Genomic DNA, 16,276 nt, shown 5'->3' on the forward strand with positions numbered 1-16,276 from the left:
TAAAGTTTAATAAATTTTGTTTAATATTATATATTTATAAAAACTTGAAAATGAATATATTTCATAAGATTTTAAACAAACAATACATAAAAAGATATTTAAAACACATTACAAACACAGTTAATTGTAATCTTGATTGGTGCCAAATTTCTGCCATATATTCTCAACCAAATTATCTTTCAATTTTTGATGTATTTTTCGATCATGAACTTCATTTCGTCTGTTCATTATCATTATGTTAGTGAGATTTGAAGATATATCTGTTGAATATGCGAGATCAATTTGTGAAGTTCTGCTTGAATCTGCTTGTGCGAATGTTGCGGCATCAAACTGAGTAGCGTACCCATCTCGTTCGTCTTCATCTTCTCTTCTTCTTTTATGTCCTTGACCATGTGTTGAACTCACAAAACTTGTGGCTGGCTTTTCGTTTCTCTTGTCTTCTTCTTCTTGTTATACGTCCGTGAATCTGTCTTATCAATAATTTCTTACCAGTTGATCTTTTCAAACACCAAACAGTTTTTTTGTACCTGTTACACCCACCAAAACCCAAACATCATCCAAACACCAAGCTCATACAACAACTCCAATTCAAACTGTTAACAATTAAACATAACACTGCTCAAGACCAACAAATTCATAGCAAAAAACAGACATACAACTACTCATAACATAAAACAGAACTGAAACGGCAACATAGAAGCAGAAAACATAAACATAAACTGAAACTCAAACTAACTTGACAACATGTCACTAATTAGCTTATTCTTCAAAGCAATCTCCATTTCTGTAAGCGGCTCTGTTTTAGCAAGGAGTCGGTCAAGCATTTTATGCATTGTTTGCTTCTCTTTGATCTTACTTTGCTTCTCTTTCAAATCAAATTCTTTTTGCCTAATCTCCCACATGCTCTGAAACTCCTCAAGCGAAGCACCTTCTTCTTCCACAGTCTTTGGCCTGCTCACAACCCTTTTACCCTTGGCCTTTGCTTCCTTAGCCTTTGCTGCATTAATACCTAAAGGACGAGCTTCTTCTTCCACATTCGTTGGAACTGAGGTTGATGACTGTGAAGGTTGTTCATTAGCCTTTCTTCTCTTTGAAGCTCCAGTACCTTTCGTACTAGAAGCTCGACACCATTTTTGATCATGGCGAAGCTCCCTCCAAGCATGCTCAATGGTAAAATTCACCTTGTAATCATTGTGGAATATCTCGTAAGCCAATTTAATCACATCATCCTCATTCTGGCCACTAGATTTTGCTTTTGTTGCAGCTTCATAGCTTCCAACAAACTTGCACACCGTCTCGTTGATCCTTTGCCACCTTTGTTTGCAGTGCTTGGGCTCTCTTTTCTCGAGACCAGCAAGCTTAGGACTTGCAGCATAATAAGTTGCAATATGTGACCAAAAAGTATTACGTTTTTGGCCATTTGAAATAACTGCATCCTTACTTGTATTGAGCCAAGCACTAATGAGAGAGACATCTTCAGTGTGAGACCATTTTCTTCTTTGTTGACGCTCCTCAGGTTGGTGTTCACCTTCGCTTGCAACCTCATCAGTTTCATTGGTTTCGACAGTGTTGGTTGTGGTTTGACTAGTTAACAGATCCATAAAACCCAAAGTTTCACTAAATGGATTCATAGCCAAGTTTCTGGTTGGTGTTTAAAAGAAAGAAAGAAGGTTGTAATAATTAGGCGTGATTATGGTTTGTGCTTAAAGGGATGGAAGAGTAAGAAGAATCGTGTATGTTTAAAGGAAGAGATAGAAGACGTGTTTATGGTTTGTGTTTAAAGGAGAAGGAAGAGCAAAACCTAAAGACTAGCAATCAATGGTGCAATTGGAGTTTATGGTTAAAGGTCACATAACTAGCAATCAGTGGGCCTAATAAGTTTTTACCTAATGACACAAAACCAACCATTTATCATAGAGCACAACCATTTATCACATAGCAAAACCATTTAACACAAAGCAGAAGTAATGGTACACTAAATAATGATTTGACTGTTAGCTACATATCAAACAAAATTAAATAAGAAAACCATTCAAAGCTCTCCTTAGGTAAGCATTTAATAAGCTAGTGAGACTATTTCCAATTGGTTTGTTAAATGAGATTAACATTGACAATAGAGAATATAGAGGATACCTTGCTTTTGCTGTCATTGCATTCGGATCAAATTGTCCTCTTCACACCCAATACGTCACCAAGGAGTCAGAGCTGTACTGGGAAAGATAGACAATGATGAAACGACGAAGAACATCACCGGAAGCCATGGAGGTCGTAGGAACTGCAACTAGATCTCGTTGGTGCTTTCTTGACTTCAGAGCTTAGAGGATCACTGCAAAGCAAAAGAAATACTAAGATAACACAAAAGGACCTTAAGAAAAAACGAATCTTAAAAACAAACACCAAACAATTAAATCAAACTACAACAAATATTGGAATTAGCTCAAACCTATTTTCATCCTGATAATTATAAACACAAATAACAAGAACACAAATCTAGAGGATACCTTACACAAGTCAGAACAAGAACAAATTCCTCACAAGCTTCCTTTAACGTTTTATATATTTTTTTTTATGCAGAACTCTACTTCAATTAAACAAATTCGAAGCTAAAAAAATCCAGGAAACAAAATAAAAAAAGAGAGAGGAAAAGCTTGAAAGAGAGAACGTCCTTGAGAAAGGAGACGATTAGCATCGCATAGATCTCTAGCTTTGGTAACATCAATTTCCAATCGTTTTAAAAAGATGATAACCCATCTGAAACTAAAACATTAATACATGAAGTCAAACATTAGCAATTAGCAATTCCCAATCGGCTAAACAACCTAGAACTCTAATTTTGTTAACATCAATTTCCAATTCGTTTAACCCTAATTTATTATCACATCAAAAACCTAATTCATCATGCTCTACAACTGAAATCAGAGAGATTCTTACCAATATAAACAGTTTGAAGCATCATTTAACATCCACAGTCGCCAAATAGAGAGAGACGAAGAGATGAAGTCGGAGAAAAGAGTGAGTAGAAGAAAAAAAAAAATTATTTTTCTTTCATCCAATCAGAAGGCGACACGCATAGGATCCTTAATAGTTCTAAAACTCCTTCTGTAAACATCGATTGTTAACATTTTGCTTCACTTTTACATTTAATTATTTATTTATATTGCTAAGTAACTTTGTCAACACTATCTAAATACCACCAATGGAAATGACCTAACTGCAAAGTTGAGTGGGAGCTGTTTCGCAATTTTTGTAATTACTAAATTACCCATTTTGGTGACTCACCTTCTTTTTCCACAACCGTTTCGGTATGACTCAGAGTTGACCTTTCCAAGACAATTTGACGAAGGATAATAATAATATGGCAGACCAAGCAAACCATAATCTCAATCCTTAAATATGCCATGCTCTAAAAAAAAATTAATCATAGATTCAATTCTTAATCATGATGTTAGTAAGTGTGTGTGTGTAGTGTAGTGTATATATAATATGGGTAGTCAATAATCTAGTCATCATACATAACATATATACGTTGTAATACATAATTTTTTAAAGTAGTCAAAATGGTTCAACAAACTCATTAGGATAATTAAGATTACTAGACTCCATACAATGCGTGAACTATAACGAAAAACATATATATATTTGTTAAGCATATTTTTACTTGAAATCTTACTATATGAGAGAAGAAAATATATACGATATTAACCTCATTTGTTTCTATGAATCGCGTGTGCAGATATTATTTTCATATAAATTTGCCTTAAATCTAGTTATCATACATAACATATCTTTACCTTAAATTTTACTATATGAGAGAAGAAAATTTACTATATAAAACTCGTGGTAATCTATCTACATGCATGTTCAGATGACAGCTTTTTCAAACATTATTTTGGAAGAGGAAACTGATCATAGGAAGAGAGAGTGTGTCAAATATTTTTGGAAGCATAGTTAATAATACTTAATGGCAGGTCCTAGAATATCAAGATTCAAATGCAATCATGTGGTTGGGAAAACAAACGATATAATCTCCACAATAATCTCGTGGATATGTTTTACATATCAAGTCAAAGTAACTTCGTAATCTGTTTGGACCAGGGATCCCTTCACTGTTGTCAATAGAGGACTACGTCATGCGCATGCAGCATCCTCCATCCCCAAGAGCTCTCCTGAATCGACTAGCACAGTACTTACTACCGACATCGGGTTAAATGACCATCTTCACTAACCAGCTAACATATATGCTAAAGTGTATATAGATATGATGTCGCATATATAATGATGTTACCCTTCTATAGCAGGAAAGAGAGGTAGTGAGCGACAAGAACACTACTGTGAAACTGAAGTTGTTGTCCTACGAAGAGCCGACAATTTCATATATGTTCTCTACACTCACTTATTTCCAAATGACTCACTTCTGTTCAAGATTCTAATCAATTTCTATCTCATATATATATATATATATATATATATATATATATCGACAGACCACGCATGCCCATCTTACCCTACCATCTGCATGTAATATGCATGTCTACGTCTACAAGCACCTATTCATCTTCTCAACATATATACATATAAACATGTGTGAACTGTGATGTGAAGATTTGAGCAAGTGAGAGCGCACACATTATTCAGAACGAGCACTTCTGTTTTAATCGTGGAGCTGAAGACATAATCTTCCATAGTCCTATTATTTCATTATGCTGTAAGACTTACAGTGTAAGTGATTGTATTCCTCCACTTTTTTTCTCACACTCACATACATAAACGCAAAAAACGAAGGACGCAAATATTAATTGGCACTATCACCTTATATCCAACTAATTTCTTGACTGAACATCCTTAATTTTGTATAGTATTTATAAATATTCTCTCTTACATCTATTCCTTAATTATTTTGGTGTATGTATTAGAGATGATGCATATATATCTTCACTTTTATGTTACTGTTTTTCAAAGTAGTTTAAGAAAGCGACGATTATATTGGTTTGCATGTGAAAAAAATTGAAGGGAGAAAATGACAATCATGGGATGCCTATATAAGCCAGTTCATTATTGACATATATATACAATGCAAATTTGATCGTATTAGAAGTTTAGAACAACTCCCTATATGTGTGTATATTATATATATGTATATCATGTATAGACGAAAGAGATGCATTGGATCCACGAAAATTTTGGGGTCAATCATATGACCATATATATATATATCTGTCCAGTTTCCCCTGATCTGGTCATACGGTTGCAAGTATATTATAACGCAATAAATATAGTTTAGGTTTCAAGTATCATAAAACAGCTATAGAAAACAAGTTTATCATTTTATCTTTGTGAATCAATGTGGCTTTCACCACTATACGTACGAAGGGTTTAATGCCAAAATAGAAGGGGAACATTGATGGACCGCACTTTTTTTGTATTATTAAAATAAGCCAACAAAATTTAATAGAGCCAAAAATAATTAATAGTGTCACCCAACTTGTGGGGAATATCTAATTTTAGCTATGGAATATATAGTAGTATTAGATTTGGGTAGTTAATTTCTCAAGTAAATCTCTTGCTTTATAACAACAAAAGAGAGAAAACATTAAGTCGTTTTGACCCATTATACCCATCATGAACATCGAGTTGCAATTTAAGAGCATAAAGTTCAAGAGCCCATAAAAATTTGTGCTCCATGTATATGTGTGTCAACCGCAAATCACCATATAATTTGACAGCATGCATCTGCTACACATTCCTTGTAAGAAAACAAAGTCAATTATAACAACTAACTCAACGAAACCAACTAAACCATCTACTTATTTAGAGCCCATGTATTTTTGTATAGACGCCTGCTTTACTCTTTAGGTCAATATAAAAATGGAAACCCAAAAGTGGGAGAATAATATAAATAAATAAAGTTGAAGGATCAGAAGGTGGAAACTTAAAGGATAAATGATCAATTATTATATAAAATCAAGAGGAACATGGTCCATTGACAAAAAACCACATTGCTCTCAACTTTTTGAGAGAGGGAGAGATAGAGTAGAGAGAGAACAAATCCTCCATAGCAACTAGAGGAAGGATCCAAAGGGATCGCATTGATCCTAATTAAGGTGAATTCTCCCCGTTCCAAAGAAATCGCAAAAAATTTGCTTGGTTTTGGATCATGCTATCTCTTTGGATTCATCCTTTGGTAGCTTCCTCTTCGGTCTGATTGTTTCAAATCAACCATCCTGATGCTTCACCGGAAACCTTTCTGACTTGAAGAATCCCCAAGCTTCGATCTCAAGCCAACAACTATATACGAACTCTCTTTCTTACCGTTAAGTTAATTTTTATGAAAAAGGTAAGGTTCAAACAGTTTTGACCTAAGCATGCAAAACCAAAAACAATAACTCACCTACCTGTGTCTTTTTTTGTTCTTTCTCTTTTCTTCATTTCATTTTGGGATCGAATTTCCAATTGATATTAGCGTAGATTTATTTATTAATTATGAAAGATATATATATATATATATATATAAATATTATAATTATGGATTCTATGAAATACGTCATTTTGAATTTAGTTTTAATTGGAGGGATTTTTCCCTGAAAATTCCTCCATATATGGCCATTCCCGAAAACTTTCGTTCTTGCAATAAAGATTGTTGCATATTGGTTGGTGTGTAATACTACATTCATTCGAGACTACTTTGTTACTCATGCTTACTTAGCGGTTTAAAATCCCAAAGTCGTTGGATCTCGTAAAATGACTCACCAGAAGAAACTTTAATTTGATTAGACAAGGACATACAGTACGTATTGGTTAATGTACTACTATATATTATTGTCATTAGATTCACAACTTATAAAATGAATGTTTTGGACTTTCAACAATTATATATATTTGACCCTAATCAAGATTCTCAGTTTGCAATGTACAAAATTATATATACACACACAATATTTAATTATTTTATTGGCTCTAATCTAGCGCCTATATATATATATATATATATATCTCTAAAATTAATAAAAATCAATATTTGGTAATAATATATCTAAAACTCCAAAGTAAAAGTGCGAAGAACTATTTGAAAATAGCAGCTCACGAATTAATTTGAGGACAATATCATTAGTTACATGGTTGACCAAATCTATTTGCAAGGATGGATACGTATTACACAGTATGCATATGCAGCATATTGTTATTATTCGTTCGTACTATTGTACTAATCATCTTTCTCCCCATAACGAAGTAAACGTAATTAAAAAGCTAATCAGTTTTTATTTTATTCTATTTTTTGGAACTACATATAAACTAGAATTGTAGAAAAGGAACATAATTATGGCACTGAATTTGATGTTGTTAAGGTGCAAACAGTAGATTTTGGTGGACCGACAGATATGGAAGAAGGACGATATATCTATTTGTTCATTTGCGACATTTGATATTCTATTGTCTCCTTCTACCCCTACATTTTCCTATTTACGTATGCTCTTGCTTATTTTTACGAGACTCAAATTCTATTAGTTTTTGTTTTCAAATAGTTAACTGTTCCAAGATACATATACTACCAAAATTCCTATGGGTGATTTATGAGCCAAGCAGCATTACAACTTCTGCTCAAATTCAAAATTTTGTGTAAAACCAAAATTTTATCATGGTGATTTTCTCTTGCGGTTTATGCAATTTCATGGACTCAAAACAACTCACTCAGTTATCTGAGAGCCTATGATGTTGGCTGGATTTAAAAGTCTCCTATCTTAAATATGTCTGCAATTACAATTAGGTCCATTTTGAATTGTAAATTTCAGTCTTCATGGGCTTAGTTTAAAAAGCCCAGTAGTGATTAGGTCTTACAAACGGTTCCACACGTGCCACGTTTATGTTCATAGCTCCTGGTTAACTGGTTTTTGATAAACTAACCAGCTTGGACCAATCGATGATTCCTCTGCTCCCGTCTGCGCTGCAGAACATGGTTTGGTGTCTGACAGGCCAGATGGAACCGTTGTAGAGTAGTGGGGCATTATGTCAAACCTATCTCCTTATTTATTTTTTTTCGAACGAAAACGATACTATGGTATAAACTGAGCACACATTACGAATAGCATTCCCAATTCCTTCTTGTTTCAAAACTTTAATTCACTTTATGCAATTTTTAATTACAGTAGTAGTGTTTGAGATGATAAAGATTGGCATCTTTGTATCTTATACATCAATTATTGTACTCATGAACAGTCCTCCTCATGAGACATTTTGTTAGTCAATTTTCTTACCAAATTTATATTCCTACCAAAATAAAGATGGTCTAAAAGATGTTTTCATCTCTTTTCACTTTCTTTTCAGTGTTAAGTCTTAAAAAGTAATTCAAAGTTTTGCTAATAGGAATCAAAAAAATCTAGACTTTGTTTATGAAGTGACCTTGAATTCAATTGCATCCGCAACGCTAAGACTCCTTTATGGTCCATTATTAAGCATCTAGTATAGAAAACGAGATATACTTATTCCTAATTTTTCAACTATCATATAACATTCATACATATGCAGAGAGGAACGTTTGTTTTATATATGCATGTTTACTTTAAAATTAACTAGGATCTAAAACATGTAACTCAACTGCACGGGTGTTTACATAAGATCATACCATGTCAATTACGGGCCGGCTTTCATAACCTTGAGAATTTTTATTTGCTTTTGTACAATAACTTACTTATAAATTGTCATGAATATATCTATATATATACATGTGTTTTCTCCAAAAAAAAACACTATTCACCAAAAACCCCACAAGGAACAAAAACTCCTGTTAGAGAAAAGGAAACTTCACTAAGAAAAAGTTTTTGATATCCTCATATCCACCATCCAAATAATGCTCTCTTATTGGTAATCAAAATGTTTTATTCTCAACGATAGAAAGAAAATGTTTTTTTGTTTTGTATGGTCACTGAGTGGCATATGATTTCAGTAGGCTGAATCGCTAGGATTTAATTGATTACTAGATTGATCTCACGTCAGCCATTCTCCAACAATAGTTATGGAGTCGGTTAATTAATTTGTATAGTTGGAGAATGCAGAAAATCTGAGTTGGTACTTACTTTAAGATTCGTAGGAAGTTGTGCGCCTCTGCCATTAACCTCAGCCAATAGATTGAAACTTGCATGGCCCCGAATCAACTTGCTCTCGAGAATATTATATGGAGTATATATATCTATGAATTCCATGAACACCCAATTGCATATTTTCTTATACTATAAACAAACCAAGGGTTTAAAGTAGGACTTTATAAATATTTGTTGATACAAAATACTATTGTGAAAAAGGAAACATATTGAAGTTCTGAATCTTAATGACCGAGAGTCAAAGAAGAGAGACTATCATTTGACTAGAGAGTAAAAAACAGGCAGATCGGTAAGATGTTAATTTTAAATATACTGTAGAATCTTCTATACTATTTTATATATAACTTGGTATGATAATTTTACCACGCATATCATTATCAGCCTAACTTATTATATTTAAACTATATAAAACCATGAAAATACATTTAACATTTTGATAGTATACTTAACGTGTTTCTTTCCCCATAATCAAACTAATACAAATAATTTAAGAAAACCCATAAAACCCAAAGTACAAATGTTAAAATGTATATAAATAAGAAAGAGAACAAAACTGAAAACTCTTATCTAAATCAATGGGCTTGAAAACTAAATGTAACTACAAAAATAGTAAACATACCGTAGGATCATCGAGAAATCAGAAATCACTTAAAAACTTATATTCCTCAGCAGAAAAGTATTTCTTGAAAGGATATTTTATAAAATAAAAATAAGCAAAAATTGGCAATAAATACAAATAAAATAAGAAAAAATATCAGTTGACAGAAGATGTTTTTAAAAAAAAAATCCTCAAATAAAATGGAAAGACATTAAATAAAGAAGATATATGTTTTTTAATTAATGATATTATTCAATGTCTGAAAGATGATATTTTTTCAATTAAAAAAATATAATTTATCGCCATTCTTATAGGATCCATCTCTCTCTCATGCAAAAGGCAAAACAACAAAAAAAAAAATTCAGACAAGAAACCTCAACGGCTCAGACCCACCAATATCTTTGCTTCTGTCTCAAAGAATCAGCACTAATTATACATACATATATGAAAAAAAGGATCCATCTTTTTCTAAATCTCTTCTCCCTTTCTTTTTTTTTGACTGATTAGGATTTTTCTTCTTCTTTCTGATCAGTTGCGAATCGAGCTGGATTCTCTTGCCTCCTTATTTTTTCTTTTCTTTCTATTCAAATCAAATCAAATCAAATAAGGTCTCTTTATTATATTTTGTTTCTCGTTATTTAGTGAAGGAGATAAATTCGCTAAAAAAAAGGCGAATCTTTATTTTTTATTTTTTGGTTGTAAAAATTATAAAAGCTGGCTTTCTCAAAATTTCTTCATGTCGTCGACCAAGGAGAAGAAGAAGAAGAAGAAAGAGAACGTCTTCTCTTAGCAACCATGACCGCCACCGAAGCTAAGAATCGCAAAACCAATGTCGGAGACGATGATGATCTTGTTGATATCGAAATCCCTGACACTGCTCACCAAATTAGCAGCGGTTTGTTTTCCTTTTTTTTTCCCAATTTTTAATTTTACTTCAGAATCCAATTATTGTTGTTCTTGTGTGGAAAAAAAGTTTTAATCTTTTTTAATGCCCAATTTTTCAATTTGTTTTAATATACTACTTTTTGGGTTGACGAGGAAGAAGAAATAAAATATAAGACTCCTCCCATTTAGCCTTCTTTTGTTGTGGTTTTGAGATAGCTTTGCCAATGATGATGATGATGATGATGATGACTCTGACTACCTCGGATGGTTTTATCTGATGATATGCAGTACACACATTTCTTTATTGGGTTCTCTCTTTATCTCTCTGTTTATGCTTTCTTTGTAAAAATGTTGTCTTTAATGCTCATATAATGTGATAATTGGATAAGCAGTTCATGTTTCTTGATGAGGTTATCCTCCCTCTGACTCTCAACATGTTTTAGAACCATAAGACTCGGAAATTTTGTTGCTTTTGCAGAAACCCTTTTTTTTTCTAGAATCTGAGGTCTCACATTTTTGGGAAGCTTATAGTATGTTTTTGTGGGATGTACAGATTCATGGTTTCAGGTGGCGTTCGTTTTGACTACCGGTATAAACAGTGCGTATGTGTTGGGATATTCAGGAACAATCATGGTTCCTTTAGGTTGGATTGGTGGTGTAGTTGGTCTTCTTATTGCTACTGCTATCTCTCTCTATGCAAATACTCTCATTGCCAAGCTTCATGAGTTTGGTGGCAAAAGACACATTCGCTATAGGGACCTTGCTGGATTCATTTACGGTAATAAAAAACACCAAACCACCTCTCTTAGTTTGCTTTCTGTTTCTCTATCTTGTCTTTTACTTTCATTGATATGAATATAAATATATAATCTCTCTTTTTTTCAGGTAGACAGGCTTATCATCTTACATGGGGATTGCAATATATCAATCTTTTCATGATCAATTGTGGATTCATCATACTAGCTGGTTCTGCCTTGAAGGTAGTAATAGTAAACATTTTTATCTCTCTTGATTCTTGATTTCGTGAGCTGAATTTGTACAATATTGGGATGTGTTCTGTATTTTTTTTGCAGGCTGTTTATGTGCTTTTCAGGGATGATCATACCATGAAACTACCTCATTTTATAGCCATTGCTGGTTTGATTTGTGCTATTTTCGCTATTGGGATTCCTCATCTATCAGCTCTTGGGGTCTGGCTTGCGGTTTCAACCATCCTCAGTCTCATCTACAGCGTTGTGGCAATCGTGCTATCGGTTAGAGACGGTATACCTTAAAGAGATGATCATTCAACATTACTTATAAGTTTAAACTACTGAACAATTCTGATTTTTTTTCGCTCTGTTTTGTGTGTTTGTAGGAGTCAAAACACCATCAAGAGACTACGAGATACAAGGATCATCATTCAGCAAAATATTCACCATCACAGGAGCAGCAGCAAATCTTGTTTTTGCATTCAACACCGGGATGCTTCCAGAGATTCAGGTGATTGTTTTCAAGATTTCAGCTTCATGGTACCTGTTTGTTTGATTAGATTGACATGATGAGTTCCACAATGATATAGGCAACAGTGAGGCAACCAGTTGTAAAGAACATGATGAAGGCTCTATATTTTCAATTCACAGCGGGTGTTTTACCGATGTACGCAGTCACATTCATCGGTTATTGGGCTTACGGATCCTCAACCTCGACCTTTCTACTAAACAGCGTCAATGGTCCTCTCTGGGTCAAAGCCCTTGCTAACATATCAGCTATCCTTCAATCCGTTATCTCTTTGCATGTAAGTGTTTCTCTTCGAATGACCTCAAACTAGGTGCAAGCCAGTCCGTTCTTAACTCAATTCTTGTTGTAGATATTTGCGAGTCCAACATATGAGTACATGGACACAAAGTTTGGAATCAAAGGAAACCCATTGGCGATAAAGAACTTGATGTTTAGGGTCATGGCTAGAGGCGGGTACATAGCAGTTAGCACGCTTCTCTCAGCGCTCTTGCCGTTCTTGGGTGACTTCATGAGCCTCACTGGTGCAGTGAGCACATTCCCGCTCACATTCATTCTAGCCAACCATATGTACTATAAGGCTAAGAACAATAAACTCAATTCAATGCAAAAGCTATGGCATTGGCTGAACGTTGTCTTCTTCAGTTTGATGTCTGTTGCTGCAGCCATTGCAGCTGTCAGGCTCATCGCCGTTGATTCTAAAAATTTCCACGTTTTTGCAGATTTGTAATTCATTATATATATATTTATTATAGTCAACTTGTATGTTGTTTATTCTTAGGCGGGGTTTAATTTCTCCTACCATATATAAGCTTGTTGTATTCTCTCTCTTTTTCTTAACCATTAGAGCCTTAAAAATATGAAAAAAATAAGATTCTCAAATTTTAAAGCATACAAATGACCACTTTCATCATATTTAGTACCATCAAAGAAATATTAGTCAATTGTACCAAATTTTAAAGCATACAAATGTTCCGCTCACTCTGCATCTATCCTGCACTCTATTCACATATGCTTGCTTAGTTATATATATATATAAGTTAGATAGAACACGCACGCACGTAATGCAGTCTCTGTGTTGATGATTAAAACGGCAAGCAGTTTTATGTGCTTGTTAGATAATGGGCCTAAATTAGAGAGGAAAACTGATAGAAATGGGCCGGATATTTTTAAAATAAGTATCAGGAGGAGTCAGGACTCTGAGGATAAAATAAGTTAAAAACGGCCTGACGTGATCAATGTGTCGTTCAAGCTTAATCTAGTCGCACGCTGTGTTGTTTTAAGTGGAGAAAACATGTATTGCAAGCAGTCTCTGTGTTAATGATATAAACGGCACCAAAACTGTCATCTTCTTCGCCTAAGACATTTTGTTTTTACTCTCCTAGGCGATTTCGAGACTCAACCAACTCTACGTATCTCTCAGGTAAATTTCTCGATCCCCTATTGCTTAGAACCCTATGAATTAGAACCATATGAATTATATGTATATTTTTGCTCACCACAAGTATTTGAAGAGTTTGTATTTGCGGTCTACGGCCGTGTTTCGCTTTCTCTCTCTTTCTCGGTCGGTGATTTAACGGTGTCAATCGATCTCTCCGACTAATGCGTATATATCTGTTGTTTTGTTATTCCGTTGTTAGCGATCTGATCTGCTTCCCCAATATTAAAATTTTGATTGTCGTTAGGTTTATTGAATGATGAAGAAGGCTACGGGGAAGGCGGGTAAGGCTGTAACATTGGTCTATTGGGACATCAAGGAGTATCCGGTTCCCCCTGGCTTTGATCCACGTCGGGTCCGTCCGTGCATTAATGGGCTCTTGGAAGCTCATGGCTACTCTGGTCCTCTCACCATCTACGCCGTTGGCATACTAACAGACGTCCATGTTGACATCCTTCGAGCTCTCTCTTCCTCTGGGATCATCCTTGAATATGAGAGTTCCAATTCTTTAGTTTCTTCTGTTTATACTTTATATATAGAGAGTTTCTTCAAGTCTTTAGTTTCTTTCTGAAACAGGTTCCTCAGCCATCATGTCACTTATGGATGAGTGGATGGATGAGAATTCACCTCCAGCTAATATGTTGGGGATATGCTTTCCGAATGCCTTCCCTTCACCACTTGAAAGTGGATACTACCTATTCAGGCCGTTTTCATTTACTTCTCCTGAAGAAGACGCCATCAGCTGGATGAACTTAATTCTGACAGGTCTGTGTATTTGTCCACTCTCACATTGTTGTTGAAATAATTAACCTCAGGCATATCTGTTTCTGTAATAGCTCTCTACTTTTATTATTTCCCCACAGTGTCAGGGACACTTGAGGATGATAAATGCAGTGAAACAACGGATCAATCTGCCATCTGGTTCTGCTCAATATGCCAGGATCTTTTTGGCGATGGCAAAGATCTTCGTGGCCAAGGCTTCGATACTTTCACCAGCCATCTCTCTTCCGAAGGACATGTAGTTACGGTAATTAAGCATCCTGAGTCAATATGTATATATATATATATATATATTTTTTTTTTTCCCTTTGTAACTATTTTTGAGTCACACAACCTCATGCATTGTCTACCTGTTTTCCCTTTTCTCACTTGTAGCTAGTTCTGTTTGCCTAATTCTGACGCCATTTTATCCTTTTCCACACTGGATTTGCATTTGTTTTTGTTTTCAAACAGAGGACGGAGTACCTGCCTTTCGAGGATCATTTACCCTTGCCGAGATTCAGGGACGAGGATGAGAATCCCCCCACCATTGTGAGATGGCAACCAGAGGCAAGTTTTAACTAGTATCAGCTGATAACCCTTGAGATTTCTACATTTTGAACCCGTACGTGTTTGTCTGCTTCAAAACCTCCTTCCAATAGTTTTCCTTTTTTCACTTTTATGTAGAAGGCTACTCCGGAGGAGGCTGAGGCTGTAACATCGGTCTTTTGGGACATCAATTTGTTTCCGCTTCCCCCTGGCTTTGATGCTCGTCTGGTCCGTCCGTCCATCAATCGGTTGTTGGAATCTCATGGCTACTCTGCTCCTCCCATCATCTACGCCGTTGGCTTATTAACAAACGTCCATGATGACATCCTTCAAGCTCTCTCTTCCGCTCGAATCACTCTTTATTATGCCCCACACGATTAATTTCTCACCTTTTATGCCTTGATTCCTACAGTATAATAATGGATGATGAATGCACAGTCTCTCAAGTCTTTAGTTTCTTCTGAAACAGGTTCCACAGACATCAAGTCGCTTATGTCTCGCTGGATTTCTACGAATCCACCCCCGGCTAATATTTTGGGCATATGCGATCCGAGAGGCTTCCCTCTACCTCCGAGTGGATACAACATTTTCCGGCCGTTTTCCTATTCTTCTCCTAAACAAGACTCCGTCCTCTGGGGAAGCTCTCTTCTGGCAGCAGGTGTGTGTTTCTCCTCTCTCACAGTGTTGTTGAAATAACTAGCGAACCTGTTGCTGAACTAGCTACTTCCCCACCTTTCCCAGATTCAGGGGCTCTTGAAGAGGATACGTGCAGTGAAACGGATGACTCTGCTAGCTGGTATTGCTTAATATGCAATCATATTGGTGGCCAAGGCTTCAAAAGTTTCACCAGGCATGTCTCTAGTCGAAGCCATTCAGAAAATCGTTCACATCAGGTAATTATGCATCAAGTAGTTTGCCTGAATGTGACCCATGTTATCTTTTTTCCGCTGGACGTGCATTTGGTTTTCAAGCAAGCAGATGGGCTTTAATTTTTAACATCGGAGAATGTTGAGATTGTTAGTCTTTAGAATGCTGGGCTTTTTACTAATGAAATCTATATATCGTTGTAGGGAAAGTCTTCTAAGAAAAGGAGGACGTGAACAAGAGAAGGAGAAAAAGAGTACTTGGTCCATGGTGTTGTTCTTCTCTTGTTGGTGATTGGTTTGTTCTACTTCTAGCGGCAAATCTTGTGTTGATCTATGCATATTTTCAAGTCGTTTTATTTTACTTTTATGAACTGTACTTTTTAAGTGTGTTTCAAATTGATCAGTAAATGTGGCTGCGATGTTTTTATCGACAGTAAAACATACAGTACGAATGTTTGATAGTAATGCCTACTTATAACTTCTTCTAGAGTGAAGCATTTCTTAAAATTGTTTTCATAGGCAAATAAACTAAGTAACAGAGATACATTCAAGAGCATGTAGTGACAACCGGGTTTGTGGAGAGTTAATGTTT

General features: G+C 35.1%; 3 protein-coding genes across 17 annotated transcripts; 2 read left to right on the forward strand and 1 right to left on the reverse strand.

Annotated features, from left to right (window-relative positions):
* Positions 1 to 553: 553 nt before the first annotated feature.
* LOC104792824 (glutathione S-transferase T3) lies at positions 554 to 3,185 on the reverse strand. 10 transcript variants are annotated; one of them, XM_087454614.1, is made up of 4 exons: positions 2,932 to 3,125; positions 2,502 to 2,757; positions 2,134 to 2,326; positions 554 to 1,584 (listed from the first exon to the last, which is right to left on the reverse strand). In XM_087454614.1, exons 3-4 carry the CDS (start codon positions 2,148 to 2,150, stop codon positions 732 to 734), a joined length of 870 nt encoding a protein of 289 aa, XP_087310740.1. In that variant the 5' UTR covers positions 2,151 to 2,326; positions 2,502 to 2,757; positions 2,932 to 3,125; the 3' UTR covers positions 554 to 731. The 10 variants fall into 10 exon arrangements, with proteins under 10 accessions (XP_087310740.1, XP_010517357.1, XP_087310738.1 ...); XM_010519055.3 differs by having other exon boundaries at positions 554 to 1,641; XM_087454612.1 differs by having other exon boundaries at positions 554 to 1,641; positions 2,502 to 2,751; positions 2,932 to 3,054.
* A 6,017-nt stretch (positions 3,186 to 9,202) lies between these two features.
* Positions 9,203 to 12,964, forward strand: LOC104792827 (proline transporter 1). Of its 6 annotated transcripts, none has more exons than XM_010519062.2 (8): positions 9,203 to 9,381; positions 10,223 to 10,883; positions 11,129 to 11,353; positions 11,461 to 11,555; positions 11,649 to 11,838; positions 11,933 to 12,057; positions 12,137 to 12,352; positions 12,425 to 12,964. In XM_010519062.2, exons 2-8 carry the CDS (start codon positions 10,853 to 10,855, stop codon positions 12,800 to 12,802), a joined length of 1,260 nt encoding a protein of 419 aa, XP_010517364.1. In that variant the 5' UTR covers positions 9,203 to 9,381; positions 10,223 to 10,852; the 3' UTR covers positions 12,803 to 12,964. The 6 variants fall into 6 exon arrangements, with proteins under 6 accessions (XP_010517364.1, XP_087310745.1, XP_010517363.1 ...); XM_087454619.1 differs by having other exon boundaries at positions 11,465 to 11,555; XM_010519061.3 differs by having other exon boundaries at positions 10,223 to 10,585.
* Positions 12,965 to 13,365: 401 nt separating this feature from the next.
* LOC104792828 (uncharacterized) lies at positions 13,366 to 16,171 on the forward strand. The gene is made up of 9 exons (XM_087453906.1): positions 13,366 to 13,495; positions 13,758 to 14,021; positions 14,071 to 14,275; positions 14,374 to 14,537; positions 14,744 to 14,839; positions 14,957 to 15,193; positions 15,287 to 15,476; positions 15,560 to 15,711; positions 15,889 to 16,171. The coding sequence occupies exons 2-9, from the start codon at positions 13,767 to 13,769 to the stop codon at positions 15,916 to 15,918; spliced, it is 1,329 nt and encodes a 442-aa protein (XP_087310032.1). The 5' UTR covers positions 13,366 to 13,495; positions 13,758 to 13,766; the 3' UTR covers positions 15,919 to 16,171.
* Positions 16,172 to 16,276: the final 105 nt, after the last annotated feature.

The sequence above is a fragment of the Camelina sativa genome, chromosome 6 (genome assembly GCF_030686135.1).
Source record: "Camelina sativa cultivar CO46 ecotype springtype chromosome 6, ASM3068613v1".
NCBI classification, from domain to species: Eukaryota; Viridiplantae; Streptophyta; class Magnoliopsida; order Brassicales; family Brassicaceae; genus Camelina; species Camelina sativa.

Coding starts and splice junctions, on each gene's coding strand:
- LOC104792827 (XM_010519061.3), top strand. CDS start 10,486: ATGACCGCCACCGAAGCTAAGAATCGCAAAACCAATGTCGGAGACGAT. Junction 11,354..11,460: donor CCTTGCTGGATTCATTTACG/GTAATAAAAAAC, acceptor TCTTTTTTTCAG/GTAGACAGGCTTATCATCTT. Junction 11,839..11,932: donor CGTGCTATCGGTTAGAGACG/GTATACCTTAAA, acceptor GTGTGTTTGTAG/GAGTCAAAACACCATCAAGA.
- LOC104792828 (XM_087453906.1), top strand. CDS start 13,767: ATGATGAAGAAGGCTACGGGGAAGGCGGGTAAGGCTGTAACATTGGTC. Junction 15,194..15,286: donor CTCTTTATTATGCCCCACAC/GATTAATTTCTC, acceptor TCTTCTGAAACA/GGTTCCACAGACATCAAGTC. Junction 15,712..15,888: donor CAGAAAATCGTTCACATCAG/GTAATTATGCAT, acceptor ATATCGTTGTAG/GGAAAGTCTTCTAAGAAAAG.